The 20207-nt window shown below is 34.9% G+C and overlaps 1 protein-coding gene across 5 annotated transcripts in view; it reads right to left on the bottom strand.

The window, feature by feature from the left end:
* Positions 1-20207, bottom strand: part of KDM4C (lysine demethylase 4C) — a 286486-nt gene that overhangs the window by 23325 nt on the left and 242954 nt on the right. For 4 of the 5 annotated variants that reach the window (XM_084505428.1, XM_084505429.1, XM_084505427.1 and 1 more), the window contains 2 exons: positions 6019-6204; positions 2099-2269 (listed from right to left, as the gene is read on the bottom strand). In XM_084505428.1, coding sequence (XP_084361554.1) covers positions 2099-2269; positions 6019-6204 — 357 coding nt within the window. Of the gene's footprint in view, positions 1-2098; positions 2270-6018; positions 6205-20207 lie in introns of those variants that run through there. The other variant, XR_014687589.1, reaches the window with a different exon arrangement.

Here is a 20207-nt window from a genome sequence, read left to right as displayed (position 1 = left end):
AACACCTACAGCTAACAAATCCTGATCTATTTAGCAAATGTGAACATAAACCATGAAAAGTACATATGAGAAGAGAACAATGTATACCCTGTTTAGGTAGTTACTGAATACTTACATTCAAACAGTTTAAAGAAGCTTCGAGACTGAAATTTCCCTGCTCCCTGTTTTCCTCCTTAAAAATAAATCACTGTGTCTGAACGTTGGAACTGTGGCCTATTGTGAGCTGAGCTGAAATTATGTAGTGGATTCAGCGTATAGTGGAAAAGCAGAAAGCTGCTGCTATCTTTGTGAGCTAGTTGAAAAGTGAAAACAGATTAGAAAAATAAGTTCTTCAATAGGCAGCAACATTGCTTTCACACCAGATTTGATGAATAAGTCCTCCCAGCAGCACTAACACCAGATACGCACATTGCATGGATTAGCAAGTTTTAGTCCAGGCAGAAGAAAAAACATTTTTTTTTTCCTTTCCAGTAACTGCTGCAGGTATATTATCTAATGAAAACACAAGAAGATTTCTCTAAGGAACGTGAAATTCGTTTGCTGTATCCATCAAACAATTATATGTTGTTCATCCACTATCTGAGAAGCACTGAGGCATATCCAGACCTGATTACATTTAGTCTTAGCTCTGGATCAGACTACCCCACTAGGGTGGCAAGCAGTTTCTCATCCCTGCCATACCAGAACCTTGATGCAGGCATACACAAAAGAAGGGTTTCTAATAACAATATAGCCACATTTGCTTAAATCTTACTCATCCTAAATCAAAATGCCTTTGATCATTAATAGAGCCTTTCAGACTGTTTCAAATTAAAGGATAGATTTTCAAAGACATGTAACAGGGATTTGCCGACTGTTTTCTATTAACACCAGTGGGAGGTAAACAGCTCAATCCCCATATACCGCTCTGAAATGTACCCTTTCAAATGCTGTATTTTCAAAAGGCATCAGACTTTTCAACAACTAGGAAGCTTCTAAGAACAACAGTATACTTTTCACTGATGATATCTGTCTGCTAAAGCTACTTCCAGGAAAACATTAGGGTTTCAGAAAACAGAACAGCTCGAAGACATTTTTACAGAAAAAGAATAGAGAATGCTCTTAGGGGTTGTGCCCCTGGAGCATATATTAATAAAGTATATATTCTTATGTGTATGCCAGACTCTCCCCTTCTGCATACAGCGCAGGCCATGGGGCTAAGTGAAAACTGGTCCTGAAACACACAGCACTTCTGCATGCCAGTGCTCCCTGGAGGCTCTAACTTCTAGAGATAATTAGCAGGAGGTACACCAAAAAATCAGCTCAGCACAAAGTACCCTCAGAGGAGCATGAAGGTTAAAAAAGATTAGTCATGTTGTGACACAAACATCATGCAACATCTGATGAACAGAACAAAGGTTACGGTCTGATCTCTTCATTCTAAATATGGAGGGAAACAGAACGCTTCCTCAATTGTCTGCAAATTCTGTTCATATATACTAAGTGCACAGTGTGGTCCGTAACAGTTCTGAAAAACATGGTAGTTTCTGTAAGTGCATAAGGGAAATCAAAATCTTGATTGCTTTTTGGGAATGCAATAAATTACACATTCTCCTCCCCAATGATTTTTATCATTAATAATGTAATCTCACAAACTAAACACCAGAAGGTGTAAACAAGTTTTTATAACATATTCATGAGAGCTATTCTTCCCATTATATTAGGATTTTTCTATTCAATAAGGAATTTTTACAAGTTATCTCTGAGAGACAGATAAGGATACATGGAACTCCCTCTCTCATATCCTTTATTAAATACATATTTCTTATTTAATTAAAAGGCTTTGTAAGATTACTTCTGACACATTTGGTCAAATGGCAAAGACTAATTAGAACAACCACTGTTTCAAAGCCCATTAGAAAATAATCGATCTCAGCAGCAAAAGTAACAAACATTAACCAAATATTAAGACATTACCTCTTCAAGGTCATAGTTCAAGATGTTCCAACTCTCTAATTTTCAGAAACAGAAATAAAAAGTGAAACTACCTAACACCCCTCCCCAACCCCCTCAAAACAAAAAGATAAAAAAGGGAACAGGTATCTGAGAAAGTACTTACCACGATGTCTTCAGGAAAAGTATCTCGACTGAAAGAGCCGTCATCAAACATAACTTCATAGAAAAGCTGAGATGTCACTCCTATGACTCTGCAGCTATAGTATCGTGTATTTCTGTGTTTCGTTATGACTGTCTGCCCAACTGTAATGGCCTTCTCACATGCTTTAGTTCTCTTGAAAAAATGAAAAAACGGAAAGAAAATTTTTAAAATACCAGTTGACTCATCAGAATTGTATCTATGTTAAAGCAGAATTGATAACAATTCACTGCTCAGTAGAAAATCTTCAAACACAAAACTGTTCCTCACAGTCATAATCACACAAATTTGTTTTACACTCAAAGTTTTTGCATTTTATGAGAAAACAAACAGCATCTCAAGAATAAGAAATTACAGCACTCAAAAATATTTTTGCATTTGATGCCTTCAAACCATTTGACAGTGGAGCAAGAACACCTAAGCAATTAACAATATAAGTAATTTTTTTTTGTAGTGTTTGAGGAGAGCACATGGTGAACTTAGACGATGGTTTTGTAATGTTTTAAAAGGTGGGGTTTTCAAGTACTGGATTTTGATATGTTTTTTCATAATTTGTATTTTGCTGTCTGGGATGACATAATTTAATGCATATCCGGTTCTTGTCAGAGCTGTCTACAGCAGTGTATCTGAGTACGTTCTTAGCTAAGGCTGTGCTAAACATTTGCTTTAAGACTTCAGACAGCATTCATTCATTCTTCATCACTTACTTATCTACTATATTAGTAGCAATATTTTTTTTTCACTTTGCATTCTATACAGCTAGTTATGTCAATCAGAATTGTACCAGGGTTGTTAAACTATGCAAAAATTCTACATCAATAACTGCTTAACAGTTTCTATGAAAAAAAAAAAAAAAAAAAAAAAAAAAAAAAAAAAAAAGAATAGAACTTTCTAAGTCAGCAAATGCTCAGAAGCTCACATGATGCTGACAGCTGTTCCACATCAACACCCACCTAATGTATACCCATGAACTTCCCACTTCAAAGGCAACCTTCTTCACCAGGAAAAATAAAATCAAGAGCTTCTTATTCTAAGAAGACTTTACCAGATAATTTTTTACTTTAGTCTATTCACTTATTTGAAAAACAAAACAAAACAACAACAAAACCAAACAGAACTGGAGAGTATTAACTGAATTACTTCCATGAGATAACAGAAAGCGGAAGTTTGAGATTACACCACAGAATTCCAAGAAGAAATACCCCTATTACAAGGTTTAAATGTTTCTGAAGTCTGAAAATTGAACTTTTCTGAGAAGGTGAATAAGCATAACATAATATTTTAATAGACAATACAGTCATTTAATGATAAAATTTTCAGAGAAGAAATGTCGTAGTTCATTACAAAAATAAAGGATGAAACAGAAATGCATCCTAGTTCAAGGAGAAGATTATTTTTAGTATGTTGTCTTGATAGGATTCTTGATTTATTTTCCAGAAAAAATATTGACAAGCACACCCTACAATTGATTGCATGTCCCAGAGGACATTTCCTGTTAGAAAATCCTAAGAATTTAATGATGTTAAGAATGTCAGTTTTGATCAGAATGGACAGCTTTTACGTAACGGAGTCTATCAGATTAAAGAAACAGCTGTGGTAGTTACCAGATTATTGAGAAAGCTGTAGTTTAAAAAGCATGATTTTTTTTAGCAGTACCTATGCTAAGGATGAACTAAGATAGCAGCAGAAATACAGAAAACAACCAGATACAATGGAAAAAAGGTTAACCTCTCCTTCTGCATGTGAAAATGACTTTTCCCTGCATGTTCTGTATGTCAGGACACAAAAATCTTGTTAAATAATACACATAAACTATATGTATATAAAATCATAATAAATAGCTATCCTGAAATAGGCACCTAATGCATATCTATCTAGAAATGTCATCTGACTACTGTATTTAATGGAAGATCTTTACAATTTCTTTCTAAATATAATAAAGATTTGTTTGACAAAGATAAATAATTTCATCATTTTAAGCTTGTTCCTCTGAACAGCAATTTGGGCATTGAAACGGTGCATGACATTTCAAAAAAAAAAAAAAACTAATTCATGATTTTTGAGTAATATTTCCTTCGTATGTCATGTTCTTAGACTTTTGAAAATATTAAGAGGCTGGCAGTAGTTAGCAGACAATATCAAGGAACGACCACTGCATTCTCATAGTTCAATGGAAAAAGGATCTCCAGTTTCCACTTGACAGCATCCCTTCATACACTGTATACCACAAAGGTACAAACTGGCCAATAATAGTACAAAATGATTTAAAACAGCTCAAAAACATGTAACAGCGGATTTTTTGTAATTCCTACCCCAATTGCCCTTTCTAAAGACTTTCTAAATGCAAGTAACTGGGCCTGCCTAGTTGATACTTCTGATCACACTTTTGAAATAAAATATCACCCACGGGTATGTTTGCTTCCAGCTGACTTTCTCTGACTCTAAGTATTGTTTTTGCTAATCATTACGGATTCTTAGGTGTTTTTTTTTTCCCATTAGTATTGTTGCATATAACTTCTTTTTCTCATTTTCTTGAGAATAAGGGAGTTTTAATCAAAACAAATCCATCTGGTGCACCCATTCTCAATTGTAGTTCTGGCAATTTGATGATAAAAAGATGTGAGTTTTGTATTTCATGCCCAGAAATGAACACAGTCAAAGAGGAAAAATCGAAAAAAAACACATGACCTACTATCCGTAGGTAGCTAATCACAGAGCCTTACTTGCATACTACACTACAATTCACACAAACAAAATAATACAGAGTGCAGCAGGAATATTTAAAACCATTCTGCAGAAAACAACTTTTCTGCTAGCAAACTTACTTGTTATTTCTGAAGCTGTATCATCAACAGACATGAACCAAACTCATTTTCATAGAAAATACATGAACAACAATATATGAATAACAACCATGCAAAGTGTACTGGTGTCACATGTTCACTTTTTTTGGAAAGCAAAAATCTTTAAAATGCATAACATTTCTGGAGGAGTTTTAAATGGGGACACAAAATTTGTTTGCCTTTTTATGAACCACCAGCAGACTGAAATTCAGACAGACTCTTGAAAGAAAGACATACATTATATAGATATTACCTGTGTTTCTTTCACTTTTCATGGAAAGGGAGATAAAATACATGTTCAAATAAACAGTTTGCAACTTGAGAATTCCCGACTTGACTAACTTATCAAGTTATTTCCTTAATAAGACCGCATGAATTTCTTCTAGTTTGCTAGGAAGCGAAATATACTTTTAAAAGCCCAAGATAAATTGCAAGAGTTCTCCCTTGACTGAGACAGTAACAGTTTGTTGGGATAAAAGATATTAAAACCTACAAGACAGTTAAAACAAATTCTTCATGTGTCTCATCTAAAATTAAAGGTTTCCTCAGCATAGGCTACAAATAAAAAGAAACAGTAATAATATGATTATTCCTGACATAACAGTGTTGCTTTGCCAGATGACAGAATGATTGTAATTGGTTATTTGTAAGACATTGTTTGGCTGTGGTACAAAGAACTTACATATACACCATGTCCTTTATCTCCTAGTATCTGGGAGTATTTGAAAGATACTGTGATCTGGGTATTTGTTATACATTTGAAGTTAACAAAACAGTGAACTCAGAGACTTGTTCTGCTGTCAAAACAAAACACTCAACAATGACTCTAATGCAAAAATACGTTAGGCATATCAAATAATATTTCTCCCAGGTAATAGCATAAGAAAAAAAAACTTCGAGATGTAATACATGTAGTTTGTTATGTACGGAAATATGATAGAGATATTATTCACGGTGTGGACTCTTTCTTCCATTTCCTACAGAAACATGTTTTAATTCTGTAATTCTGTTTGCTTACGAATCATTAAACAAATTCCTTACCACATTTTGGTTGATCTTGTGCCTGCAACATGTAATGTAGACAACATACGGCCAGTCGTCAGGTTCCATCAGCACTCCTGCAGCATGGGCACAGGTTACATGGAAGGAGGCTGGACAGCGTCCATAAGAACACTGAATGCAGGCACCAGAGGTTTTCTTAACTCTCTGTCTGCAGAAAATACATTTCTGTAGAAGCAAAAAAAAAAAAAAAAAAAAAATTTTTAACCATACTACCACAGTTCCACTGACATCTGCATGTATTTCCAGGACTGAAAACTTATTTGTGCTTCACTGTTCACATTTTATACCTCATACCATGTGTCACAAAAGAATAAACATTTATGAACTGTATGCTAATATTGTAGTACGCTAGTGATTAGATATAATTTATATTTGTTTCTTTTTATGTAAATGTAAGGACAACCTGTTTTGATGCTAAGCTAAGAAAACTGATATATAGATAACTATATAGAAGCTTAATTTTGAATTCCAAATTCCATACGCTAATCTGAAAATTAACCTGCTCTTCCTACAGTAAGTAAATTTGAAAACCTATATATAATTCTGCACAAAGTAACAGCAAGACTTAGAAATAGAGTATTCCAACAAAAATGCAGGGCTAGATATGACTTCCAGATATCATTTAACCCAGCCCCCTATTTTGAAGTTGGACTGAATCTATACCTACACAGGCTTTGGGAGACGGGTAATCCAACATATTCATACAAAGGTTTCCGCAACATCTTCAGATAAGCTGTTACAGTGGTTACTTCTCCTCAAAGTTAGAAATGTTTTAGCTCATGCCATTGCATATTTCCACTGATGAAGGATGTTCCTATGTCTGTTTTCATTTTTTCCAGTCTGTTTTTTATTGATCGTGTATTTCATATAAAGGTAATAGAGTAGGCCATATTCCTCCACTTAATTTATAAAAACATTATGTCAAAAGCCTTACCAGTGCCAAGACATTCCACATTTATTCATTTTCCCAATATGGAGAGTACATCAAAATACAGTATCTATTCCGTGTTCCTGTGATTCATATTTCTTAATGGCTCTGCTTCAAGGCTTTTGTAAGTACAGGGCTTCTATGAAACACACAAAGAGCCCTAAGCAGAGCCATAAACTAGTTCTGGGAAATTAGCCCACCATACTATTAAAACAACAACAACAAAACAAAAACTGTGTTGTATCACATACGGGACTTAATTTCTGATAATTCTCACCACAGACTACAAAACAATGTTAGCAATTGTTATTGAAGATCATAAAATTGTCTCAGCTATTATAGAGTATAGCCATAGGATTTTACTTGATACAGAAACAGTGAATTCAGTAAGTTAAACACATGCTGTGGAAGCAGAGATTCCTTCCATTTGTTCTAATTTTTTTAGTCACTGATTTTGCCTGCCTGCTCTGGGAACAAGAGTAAGAATAATTTTGATTTATTTCTTACTGTATAATTAATAAATCAATATATTTCACATTAACTCACATCAAATTCTTCTTTCCAGGCTACCAGAAATTTTGTTTTGTTGATTATCAATTTCTATATTCTGAAGGAAATCTGCAGAAATTTCATTGTAGCAGTCAGAACTTATATTTCAATGGCTTCTGGCAGTCAGTTTGTGAGTGATATAATGATTTCTTCAAGTGCTAGCCCTGCCAAGTTCATCAGCCATTCAGGGTTCTAGTTCATGCATCACTTTGAACAGAAAAAAGCTCTTCAAATTCTGCCTTTGTGTCCAACCCCTGAAAGCCAACAGGACTGAATGGCTTTGCACAAACATATAGATGTAGAGCTCAGTGACATGCCTTAATAGTGGACTTGACAGTGTTAGGTTAAAGTTTGGACTCAATGATCTTGGAGTTCTTTTCGAACCTCAATGATTCCATGATTACACGATTCTATGATAAAAGCAGCATCTGTCATCTGGAACTTAGTTATATTTTTTGCCTTCATTCACAAAAGGGGCCAGAACCTAGCTCAGTCTGCTGTAGCAGCATTATGCCTGAAAGACTAGTATGAGGTAAAGATGATTTCACCCAATAAATGTTCCAGAGGCTTATCTGATAATGCTGGTATCAATCACATCGTGTGTTTGTATTCACATACACGAAACCATATTCAGATAAATAAAGTAACTGTTTCTTGATGGATCTTAGGGATATTTTTGTAAATACATAATAAGTACACAGTTAATTGGGAGTTCCAGAAATGAAACAGAACCACAATCTATTATATTTAATGTCTAGGCACTGAGCTCACGCAAATATATGGCTCGATTTGAACGCTTTTTCACACGTATTCACCAGTCAGCTTAATCAAAATAAGAAGGAAAGACTGAGTAGGAAACACACATGAGCATTAAAAATTCTAAATCTTAGTGTTATCCACAGAAATGGCTACACATTCTGATTGAAAAACAACAAAAAGAATGCAGTTCAAACAAAATTCAGAGAATGGCGAAAAGGTAAATAAAACAGGAAAGTGTAGGTAAAGTAGCAGTAACTTAGGTAAGTATGTTACAGCTGGAAATGATGGTCTCCTTAATTTACTGGCTGCATGTGTGCAAGGCAGCAAGTATACGAATGTTAGAACGTGCTTCTATGTTTGTTCCATGTACTACTACAGTATCATGAAAAGTTCAGAGGTGCAGAAATTAAAATATTACATTACAAGGGTAATTCTTCAGAAAAAAAATGGAATTACAAATACATGCATACATGTACAATTGTTCTTTCGCTTTAATATTTTCCAATTTAGTATCTATGAGAAGTGCAGAAGCTGGGGAAAATACGAGGACAGTCAGAGAAGACTGCTTAAGGCAAGCTCAAAGTGAACCTGGGAAAACTGAAGAGCTACCAGATTTAATGAAATGGCCAAATCCACAGAAACTGGAACAAAACTCCATCTCTCTCAGTAACAGAGTCCAAGTTTTCTGTTTTCCAGTCCATGTTAACTTAACAAGAAATCATCAAACAAACTGACATATTGTAGGACAAATTATTTCCCAAATTACTTTGCAGAGTTACAATTTGAAAATACTGGGAAAAAAAAAAAAAAAAAAAAAAAAAAAAGAGAGAGAAAAAAAAAAGAAAATACAAGAAACTGTCAAATAACCACTGGCTATATTCTGTTTTATGTCATGCTGGTGCAAAACTACAGTATTTCAGATTAACTGTTTATATAAAAGGAATACTACTTGGCATAAGTAATTACACGAATGCAGACTTCAAGCCACACAGTAAGTAAAAATGTTTCCTGTGTTTCAACAATGAAATGAATCCATCTCAGTGCCAAATACATGGAAGGTAGTTGTTACATCAGTTAACTCCGAACACACATTCGTCTTCTGTAGAATGCTCTTATTTTTCCTTTAGGTATCAAAAAGATTAGGATCACAGATATGAACAGGGAAGTTACTGTAGATGCAGAACAACAAAAAAAATCCTATTTCTTCTTACATTTACCAGAAATACCAGAAAAATTCTGAATAACAGTCCTCTTTCATGTAGTACAAATATAATCAAGTTTGATAAATAATGAAGCGTTTCTTATTACTTCTAAGATGCTCTGTCCTTTGTACAACGCTGAAGGTCATGATGCTGATGTATGCTAGCTTTACAATGAGTCTCAATCCTAGACATGAATTTCAAAAAGTATATATATGTATAGATAAAAGGCATTTATACAACATTTATGAATTCACAACTTCTACAACTGTATCAGGCAGCATTTTCCCATTCAGAGATACAAGACAAAGCTCCTTCATCTTTAAAAATAAAAGTCAAACAGTTGATCAAATGTATTTCATTAATTAAAACCAGACGAAACTATAAAAATCTGCTTTGCATAGATTTTAGGAACCTTAGCTGAGCTACATACCAAACTGTATATTTTAGCTGTTAGTAGTAAATTGAACTGTTCTACGTCTGACCCATTTCACCAAGTCTTTCCCTCTGTAACTTCGAACTAGGAATGTATTTCTTATACTCTTGTTTGGGACTTTATTGAATATGAATTCAAATGGATTTTATCACCTTTTTCTCCCATTCTTATATATTATATATGCATATACATATACATGTATATATGTAAGAATATAGATACATACGTATACGTATATATCTATATACGTATCCATTAAAATCCATTTGAATTGTTTTCGTCATGAATGATCATATTCTGGTCATTCTTACATATATATGTAAGAATGACCAGAATATGATCATTCATGACAAAAACAAATACTATAAATGCTTTGTTTTGTTCTGTTTTGTTTAAAAACATAAAAAATAAAAATGAAATAAAGAAAAGATAATAATAATAAAGTGGCAAAGGGAGAAACATCAAAATTCTGAGAGAAGACTGGGAATCATCAGTTGCAAAGATGAAGAGACAATGGGGGAAGAGGCTCAGAATCAATCTTAATCAGAGATCCAGATGCAAAATGAATTGGGGAATAAATAAAATTGTTTATATAACTAGAGATTAAGAATATAGGACAGAACAATGCACTGTAATTTTCTAGATGGTGAAATGACCTATTTTGCCCCCAAAGTGAAAAAATATTCTGTCACAAATGGATTTCATAATCATGGAATAGCTCTTTAATATTAATAAGTTGCAATTATATAAAAAGCATGGATTTTAAAGAACTCTGAGAAAACTGAATGGCAGTGTTTTGTAAAAGACAGACCACTGATAGCTCTCATAATAATCTTTATGCATTTTTATATAAATAATTTGACATTGCTTCCCTCAAATAGAGTAGTATTTACAAAACCAAATCCCAGACCCTAATAGGAAGATGTATTAAATACAGCAAAACTGCTTTCTGAAGCAAGGATTTATGAAAGCAAGTACAAGCCGATAGTTGTGGAAGAAAGTTAGGGCTAGATATCAAGAAACAATCCGGAGTATTGATTTCTCCCAAAAATATTTCTATACTTTGGCAGGAAGAATGATTTATATGGAAAAGCTCACAGTAGTAAAGCATTAAACTCCACAAAGAGAAGCAATTTTGAGAGAGCCTCTAAAATTATTAAAATTAAATTTCTTAGTATTATTAAAAATCAACCCATAAGATCTTCTTTTCTACTGCTGCAGGTGGTTATTATCCGCTAGTCAGTAACTGAATTGCATAGTCGCATTCTCTTTCATTTAGCTGGCAATTTTGGCCTTTCAGGTATTATTGGAAACAAAGACTAAGAAAGAAACACCACTGTAAAGTTTAGGAACTTAGTAAAAATCACAGGTGATTTTTTTCTTTCTGTGAGATCTTCTTTAGCATTTTGTAATGAACCTGCTTTGCTTCAGAATTTATATCACCATACAAACAGCATTGCTGTTGTGCATGATCACATTCAGTGTTTGAAATGTTGTTCTTACTGTAACCAAAATAAAATACCCATAGGTTTTAACAGAGCAAAGATTTCACAGAGAATACTGAGAGAAGTATTATATCACCAGCTTGTCAACTGTTGCAACTTGAAATACATGTACAGTGTAATATGCACGGATAAACTAATTTTTTCTTTCTCCAGTCCAAAAGCATAATATGGGTTGGAGCCAAGCAAAGACTACAGTTTAGTCTTACTGGAAGGGTTGGCTAGGAGGTCCTAGCACCAAGATTTGTTAAGGAGGCACTATGCAATGAGAAGATACATAGTATGAAGATATTTGACACATTATCTGCAGATCACTGAGCACATGTTTTCTGCACAACCATCTTTCAGAATACGAAGTCAGCACTTAATTTTGGCAGATAGTGTGTTTCTATGGAAACAAGCTCATTACTTTTTTCTTTTTATGTTTCCCTTTATTCCTGATTAATCTAAACCACGCTGAATACTTCAGCTATGAAACTGACAGAGCTTAGAATCAGAAAGAGTTCCTTAGATCATCATCTATTCCACTTCTTGTTTAACAGTTTTAGACAATTACATTACAATTAACCAAGAACGTTGTTAGATAAAGTATCAAGAGACTATTTTGCAGCCCTCTGGTATTTCAAAGTTAACAACCAGTACCTTACGGGGGGGCGGGAATCAAATAAACAACAACAACAAAATGATTGAAGAAAGTGATTTGCAATTTCCTACTACTCAGCAAGTCTTCCCATAGCATGAAGGCATAGCAAATTAAGGATAATAGACATTCTCTAAATATAGGTGAAATTCTGTTAATCATACTTTCTAGCAGAGAAGTAAACATCACATTTATGCATCAGCATCAGTAAGAAACAACTATTTTCTAATACCTTTGAAATAATGTAGGTTTTAGGTCCACTCTGAATGAGTGAACTTGTAAGTCATGGCTTTGAAATTATCTTGCTTACTTTTGATTGAAACATGAAAAGATCTTGACATTAGCCAAATGCACATATTGCTTTAATATACAGTTTTAAGAGATTATAAAATATTACCAGGTTTTGACAAAAGTGTGAATAGGTACAGTATAAATCTACTGTTTTGATAGAATTGATAAAGTGTCAATAGCATCATACTTTGTAGCAATAGCAAAGACATGTTTACAGTGTAGAATTAAAAAATAATAAATAAAAAAAAAAAAAACGCTTAGATCTTCTGAAGCACACTGTATGATTGTAATGGAAGATTTCTTGCACTGCAAGTTAAAAGACAAAGAAAAGCAATCAAATAAAACAAAACACTTTGTGAAGAAGTTTCTGTATTAAGAAGTACCTGACAAGGTTTATGTTCTTGTGACATCCTATGTAATCTCCTTAACAGGTTAATGGTGAGTCTTATGAGGCAAAGAGGAAGAAATAAAAGACCTTGTTAGAGCTCCAACTGTTGCCTGCACAGCACTGCCCACCACCTACGACCATATCTATCTAGTCTAGGGAAGTAAGCTTTGTATTTATTTCCAGTATTCTACTACAGCAGTAAGATCTCTGCAGAAAGGTTTCTTGTCTCCTCATGCTGAACAGACCATTTTTTCAGCCTCTCTGCACACCTCTCCTGTGCTCCAGCCCTTGCCATCTCAGTGGTCTTTCATTGCGTTTGCTCCAATATGGCAATATCATTCCTGTAATAGGAAGACTAGTTGCATCTTACGAGATGCATTTTACAAGCACCAAATTAGAGGTAAAAGCAGACCAGTCACCTGGGCCTTCTGGCTACAGTCTTACAAATGAAGCCCAGGATGCATTTGGCCTTCTTCGCCGAAACAGCATTTTTGTTCAACTCTTTATCCACCATGACCCCCAGGTCTTCTTCTGCAAAGCCAATTCCATCTTTCCTCATGCAGGATCATTAGAGTTAAGATAAATTCTAGTGACAGATTCTGTGTTAAATAGGTTTCAAAAGACACAGAACGTAACAACACAAAGTAAAGAATTATAGAAGGCATACAGAAGTTGCTACCTCAGTATGCAAACAATGAGTAAATTACTCTAAAAGACTGCAGGATCCACCTCTTCATGAGTTGTCATTTAATGCAAACCATAGCTCTGAAAAGCAGTATCATTATTTATACTCAGTGCAGAGAAGATCACTGTTTCTGCATGGCTTGTTTTATAATACTTCATATGAATACATACAGGCACACACAAAGAATTTAACGTTTTAATAAGAGAGCAGATAAAATTAGAACACTGAGATGTGGCATTGAAAGGATTATATTCTTAGCAATATCCTGCAAGCAATTTACTGAAATGAAAAAATGAAAAGAAAGTTGTTATCAAAATAAAGGTATTGCCATCTCTTATATAATAAACTCTCCAACCTTCTGAGGATAGCTACTCTGTAAGCCGATACCAATAAACCAAAAAGATATTCTCTCCCCTTCCCCAGACACAACAAAATACACTAGAGACAATCCTATAGCATTTAAGACGTATGCTCAAATGTTCAGAAACAAAAATCTTGTCAAGCTCAAACAGAAACCTTTGATGACAATACAAGTACACATATCAAAATTTAATCTACCTACTAGCATGACAGTAACGTGCTGCTTTGTGTCTTAAAAGATTAGAAAATGAGAATGGACTTCACTATAAATCCTCTGGGCAAGAAGGGGTCATGGCCAATTATGTAGGTGAATGCACTGTGCCTCTGGGAAGGAAAATATTGTGCTTGTGAAGCACACTGAATGAGGACGCAGCTGCTTGTCAAGTTGTTTTCTGTCGAAGAGAAGCTGTTGTGGACAGAATACACTATTAGACAAGAGGGATAAGTAAGGCAGTTAAGTGAGGTTATGCCAACGGCTAGGAACCACCTGGCACCCCTACAGTAGCTTGAACTGTGTCATGCTATGTCCAGGTATTAACAATAACATACAAATGCAGACAAAGTGTTTGTAAGACAAAGCTGGGGAAAAAGGGTGGAGGAACTTGGGTCTTTGGAGCTATTGTTTGTTTTTTTTTTTCGTTTGTTTGCTTGTTTGTTTTAATTTCAGGAAGGGGTCAGGGCACACAGAACTTAAGCACGTTCAGCATCAGCTCACAGAAATTATTTTTTTTTTTCAGTTCTGAAAGTCTTGGGGGACTTCTTAGCTTACAAATAAAAGATTATTCCTGAAGCCTTCAGCCAAAAGCCAAAATCTATTTCTTAGCAAAACTGATGTTAACACTATACCTCACCAGAAAATAGTGTTATTTGAACAGCCAGAAGTGATAAGGCAGTGGAGAAAAGTTATGACATTCTTTAAAGACATACTAAAGTGTATTAACTATAAGAAGTTTACAAAATTCCACAATCTAAAATGAATCAGCTTGAGGTACCTCAGAAACAGTAAGTTCTTTCTAAAACATTTCCCTCAGTTCTAATTCATGTATTAACATCACTGAGTAAATATTTAGAATAATCTGACCATAATGCAGAACATGGTAAGCAGTGTCTCACAGTTTTTAGTCATTACAAAACTCTGTCAAACAATTACTCTCTTAAAATTAAACCTATTAACCATTAATACACTTAATGGTTGATACGGTTCATGGCGAAAATGCATAAGCAAAAATTGAAATCATAACATGTTTAAAAGAAATTTGTTTTTCCCCATGTTTTATTTCCTCCTGTTGCTTTCCTACAAGAGAGAAAAACAATAAAAGACCAAGATGACGTTTTTATCTTGGTCAGGTAGACAAATGACCTTCTGCTTCAAAAAAATCTCATCAACTATCATCTTTCTTGCATAAACCCAAAAGTATGTGGATGTCAGCACAGTTAAAAAGAATCCCGAGTTTGCCATGGAAACAACATTCTTATTTCAAAATAATACAACTGTTCGATGTGGACTATTGGCATGAAAGCTCCCAATCCAAGCTCATTGACAGCTTGTGGAGTGGACAGATGAGGCATGGAAAATATTTTAAATTAGTTCATTTATCTTTCTGAGACATGGGAAGAGAATGAGAATCTTTCATGTTTACAGAAAAAAAGCAGAGAAATAGAGAAAGGAAAGGGGGAAAAGGTGGGAGGGGAAGGCACGTTTAAAAAATCAAAAATGAAAAGAAAGAAAAGAGGGAAAGATGAAGTAGAAAAAGGCAGGAAGGAATAGAGGGGAAAGAAGATAATGAAGGAAAAGGGAAAGGGATGGGGAAAGGCAGAACATATCGCAGCTTTGAATATAAACTGAATCAGTTATGCTAAATTTCGCACCCCTTTTTCATGTAAGCTCTTAAGAAAAAGGTTAATGTTAGCTAAACTAACAGATGTTTTTGACTGTTTTTATCTTCACAGTTTGCAGAAAATACACTTTTTTTTTTTTTTTTTTACTAAACAAATGCAGATTGTAGGTACTCAGATTATACGTATTTTTCACATATGAAGCACAATTTTCACCATGCATCTAAGAAATTATGTCATACCCATCCAAGATGAAGAACACAATACATCATATACCCAGATAATGCAGAATGTCCTATTTGCTATGAATGTTATTATAGTCCAATACAAAGCAAGGGAGATGACCTGAGGATGGATTAATGTACTACTGAGGACAGATTAATGTAATACAAGTCAGAAGACTCATTTTGTTCATGAGTTTCTCTTAGCTCCTAGGAATATGATTTTAACAAACTGAAATAGGGAGAGGTTTCCTCCACTTTCAAAATAATCTACTTTGAACTTATATCACTCTATAGATATGTTTATAAAGACTATTTAGTACCATCCAAATATCATGTGGACCTAACATGTCTTACATGTACAGGTCAAATTTGCAACAGAAGGTCACACTGGAAACTTTACACAAATTATGTCATGTATAGAAATTTACACAAGAACATGGGCTGGAATAGATAGCTTTTACATACGAATAATGAGCAAGTATTACAAAGGTCTGATTGCTGATTCTACAGTATTGGCTCTAATTAACAGTTGATCTTCACCAAAAGGCTGAGGAGCAAACTATCATCTCTGGATAACATGGTTATGTTTTGTGGAGCTATTTTCTGCTATTTCAACACAAATTTTGCTTAATATGTAAATATAAGTATTTAATTTATATATATATATATATTTATATGGTATGTCTTCCTCTTTGCCTAGTTTTTTAGACACAGTGATTAGGGGTTGAGGTTACACTTTCCCTCACATTTTTATCTTTTGACATATTTCATTTTCACTCTGGGAAACATTTCGCATCCTTGATGGACATTTAATTGATCTGTTTAATGTTAGTATTTAGCAAGGACTCTTACCAAATGTTAAGATGTATTCCATTGCATTGCCCCATCTATAAAATATATCACAAAAAGAAAGAAGCAAACAAAAAAATCCATTTCTCCTGTCCAGTGTGTGGTCTTCTGCCTGGTCTAAGTGGACCAGTTTCTGATCACTTTCATCACAGACAGTTTCTGTCATTTGTCTGCACACTGTACTTTTCAAAAAAGTAGCACCTCACTATAAACTTAATTAAATTACAAAGCTTTGGATTATGGGCCTTATTCCTGTAATATTAGGATTATGAAAACTTCTTTTCTCGTGTTTTTGTATCATTGGTATTTTCTTTAATGTCGGACTCGTTCACTGGAAATAAACTGCTAACTACAGATTGAGCTTCAAGGGCAGTTTTTAAAATTCTCCTACCAAATTCTGTACCAGCAACAGAAGTACAAAAGACCAGTATTTAAAAAGTCACAGGAGAAGAAGAACACCTAGAATACAGTTTGACTTTTGATACCAATATTCAAAACTTCTTTTTGACTAGTTAGACTTCTGGAAGATATTCTTTCTCTCCACACCGTGTATCCAGCTCTTGTGTTAATGGACCATTAAAAGATGCTTCATTGTGTCTTAATGGCATAATACATTATAAAAGTCTGGTGAAGGAAGGAATTACATCTCTCAATCTAAAGACATGTCATGTAAAAGAACATAGATGATATTTCCAGAAAACAATATAATAACAATTTGCTAATACAGCACTGCCAACTTTTCGATGAATTTTTGAAAACCTGCCTTTCATAGAAAAGATATTTAAAGACTTGTTCAGAATTCAATTAAATCTTTTATTAAACTATATTCTGACTGGAACTCCTGACACTGACTTGAACATATCATTCATATGTCTAAATAAATTATTAGCATAGAAGTATATATATGGCCAAGTGCAAGGTCCTGCATCTGGGCCAACACAATCGCAAGCACAACTACAGGCTGGGTGGAGAATGGACTGAAAGCAGCCCTGAGGAGAAGGGCCTTAGAGTGTTGGTTAAAAAGAAGCTCAACATGAACTGGCAGTGTGTGCTTGCAGCCCAGAAAGCCACCCATATCCTGGGCTGCATCAAAAGCAGCATGGCCAGCAGGTCAAAGGAGGTGATTGTCCCCCTCTACTCTGCTCTTGTGAGACCCCATCTGGAGTCCTGCGATCAGCTCTGGGACTCCCAGCACAAGAAGGATCTGGATGTATTAGAATGAGTCCAGAGGAGGGCCATTAAGATGATCAAGGGGCCAGAGCACCTCTCCTGTGAAGACAGGCTGGGGGAATTGGGGTTGCTCAACTTGGAGAAGGCTTCAGAGAAACATTACAGTGACTTTCTTCTAAAGGGGGCCTACAGGAAAGCTGGGGAGGGACTCTTTGTCAGGGAGTATAGTGATAGGACAAGGAATAATGGTTTTAAAAGAAAAGAGGGTAGATTTATATTAGATATCAGAAGAAATTCTTCTCTCAGATGGTGGTGAGGCACTGGCACAGGTTGCCCAGAGAAGCTGTGGATGCCCCATCCCTTGAAGTGTTCAAGGCTAGGCTGGATTGGGCTTTGACTAGCCTGGTCTAGTGGGAGGTGTCCCTGCCCATGGCAGGGGGTTGGAACTGGATTGTCTTTAAGGTCCATTCCAAGCCAAACCATTCCATGATATTTCAATACATAAATTAGTTGCTCTAGCAACTAATGTTTACACCATTTTTTATAATCCAGCAATATGATCTCTAAAAAATTCTAAATGCTTATACAGGAAGAGAGATAGCAAAAAAATGTTCCTTCCACCCCATAAATCCTCCATTTGCCATACACAATATACGGTGTCTCAGCATCAAAATAAGAATGACACAAGCATTTGGATCTCTAAAGTCTCATAGAACAGTACAGCTAATACACTGATACAAAGGTACTTACAATATCCACACTTCCTAGGTAGCTGTGAAACATTAATATACTTATTTGCACAGGTCTTTGCCATATTAAGACTAACAAACCCCATGATTTCTCGCTGGTGGGTACACAGATGATATATTCCCACACAGTACACATCATTCAGCATCATTGGGACAGTATCGTGTCTCCTTCTAAGAGACCTCTACATAACCTGAGATCACACAGAAGTAGGCAATTCTGTGTATGTGTGTCCCAGAGAAAAGAAAGAACAAATCACTGGAAGTAAATATTCAGGGAGCTCGATTCTTTGGAAATCCTGTAAGTCATTTAAGTCTGTAGACGACATAACTGTCAGATCCCCACTGCACACTAAGGAGGCAGACATCAGTCTCCAGAAGCACGTTTCATTTTTAACCTCATTACAAACAGCTGTTTCAACAGTGAGGCGGCCTTATTAATAACCCATTAAAGTTGTTGTTCATGGACTAACTCTTTATAGAACTATTTCTAACAGAACAAAGAAAAGAAGTTGAATACAGAATCTTTGCTACATTTAGGACTGAAAGTATATGTTCTATTACTTTCACTACTTCAGTCAAAAATATGTATTGCTTCACTCACTGTTAACCAATATTGGTTAACAAATATTGGAACAGACATTGGAAGATCACAGTAAGTTCCCAGAGATATTTATCATTAAGTTAGAGAAAGGCTAAGACCATGAACAATTCAAAAGTTTCAGGAAGACTTTGTTTTACCCTAAAGTGAACTGTTTATAAATTTTATGCATTTTCATTCATTCTTAAAAGCACCAGTAATAATCCTATTTTCCCTGTATGTCATTTTGCCCTAAAGGTACTGGATCTAATGCACTGCATGATCTAGAGCTGAGAATGAATGACAACCAAGTTGTGGCGATTTTAGCTATCAACAATCAGGCAAGCATTTGGTTTGAACAAAACTACTTTGTTGAAGATTTTTGTGGAGTGGTATAGAGTGTATTATGGGATCATGGTCATGCACTGCACAAAAACAGCTGAGACTTCTGGAGAGTTAACACACCATGGAAACCTCTACTACCATGGCTGTCGCCGCATTTCCACTGCCAGAAATCATGACTGTCAGAACTGCTCCATGAGACTAGTCTGTATCAGTTAGATTAGCTTTGTTTTCTTGTATAGAAAACAGACAAAATGAACGGGTGCTTCCTCACAAGCTACTTATGTATATGTGACTTGTCTACAACAGTGGTGTTCAACTACACTGTGCTGCTGTAAAGTTAGGAGATGGATTTTTTCACTTTTATGATATTTTTCTTTAGTTTAATAACCCACCTTAGCTTTAGGTTTCAGATAATAATAGGTTTGTTATCATTTGATGTCACTGATAAAAACGATGATAGTATTTTTTTAATTTCAAACTACCCTATAAGCACTTGTGTTTTAGCTTAACTTTTAATATTTTACAAGTAACAACAATCTTCTGGCATTTAATGCCAAGCACTTCACTCAATAAACTGATGAAATTTATAACATGGTTTGCAGATGAGTTCCCAAGATTTGTTAATGTGTTTCTTTTTGTTTATCATATTTCTGAAAGAACACACTTAAGGTCATAGTGCTC

This window comes from Aythya ferina (assembly GCF_964211825.1).
Source record: "Aythya ferina genome assembly, chromosome: Z".
NCBI lineage: Eukaryota > Metazoa > Chordata > Aves > Anseriformes > Anatidae > Aythya > Aythya ferina.
Note: the sequence above shows the minus strand (reverse complement) of the source record. Positions and strands in the feature narration are given on the sequence as shown.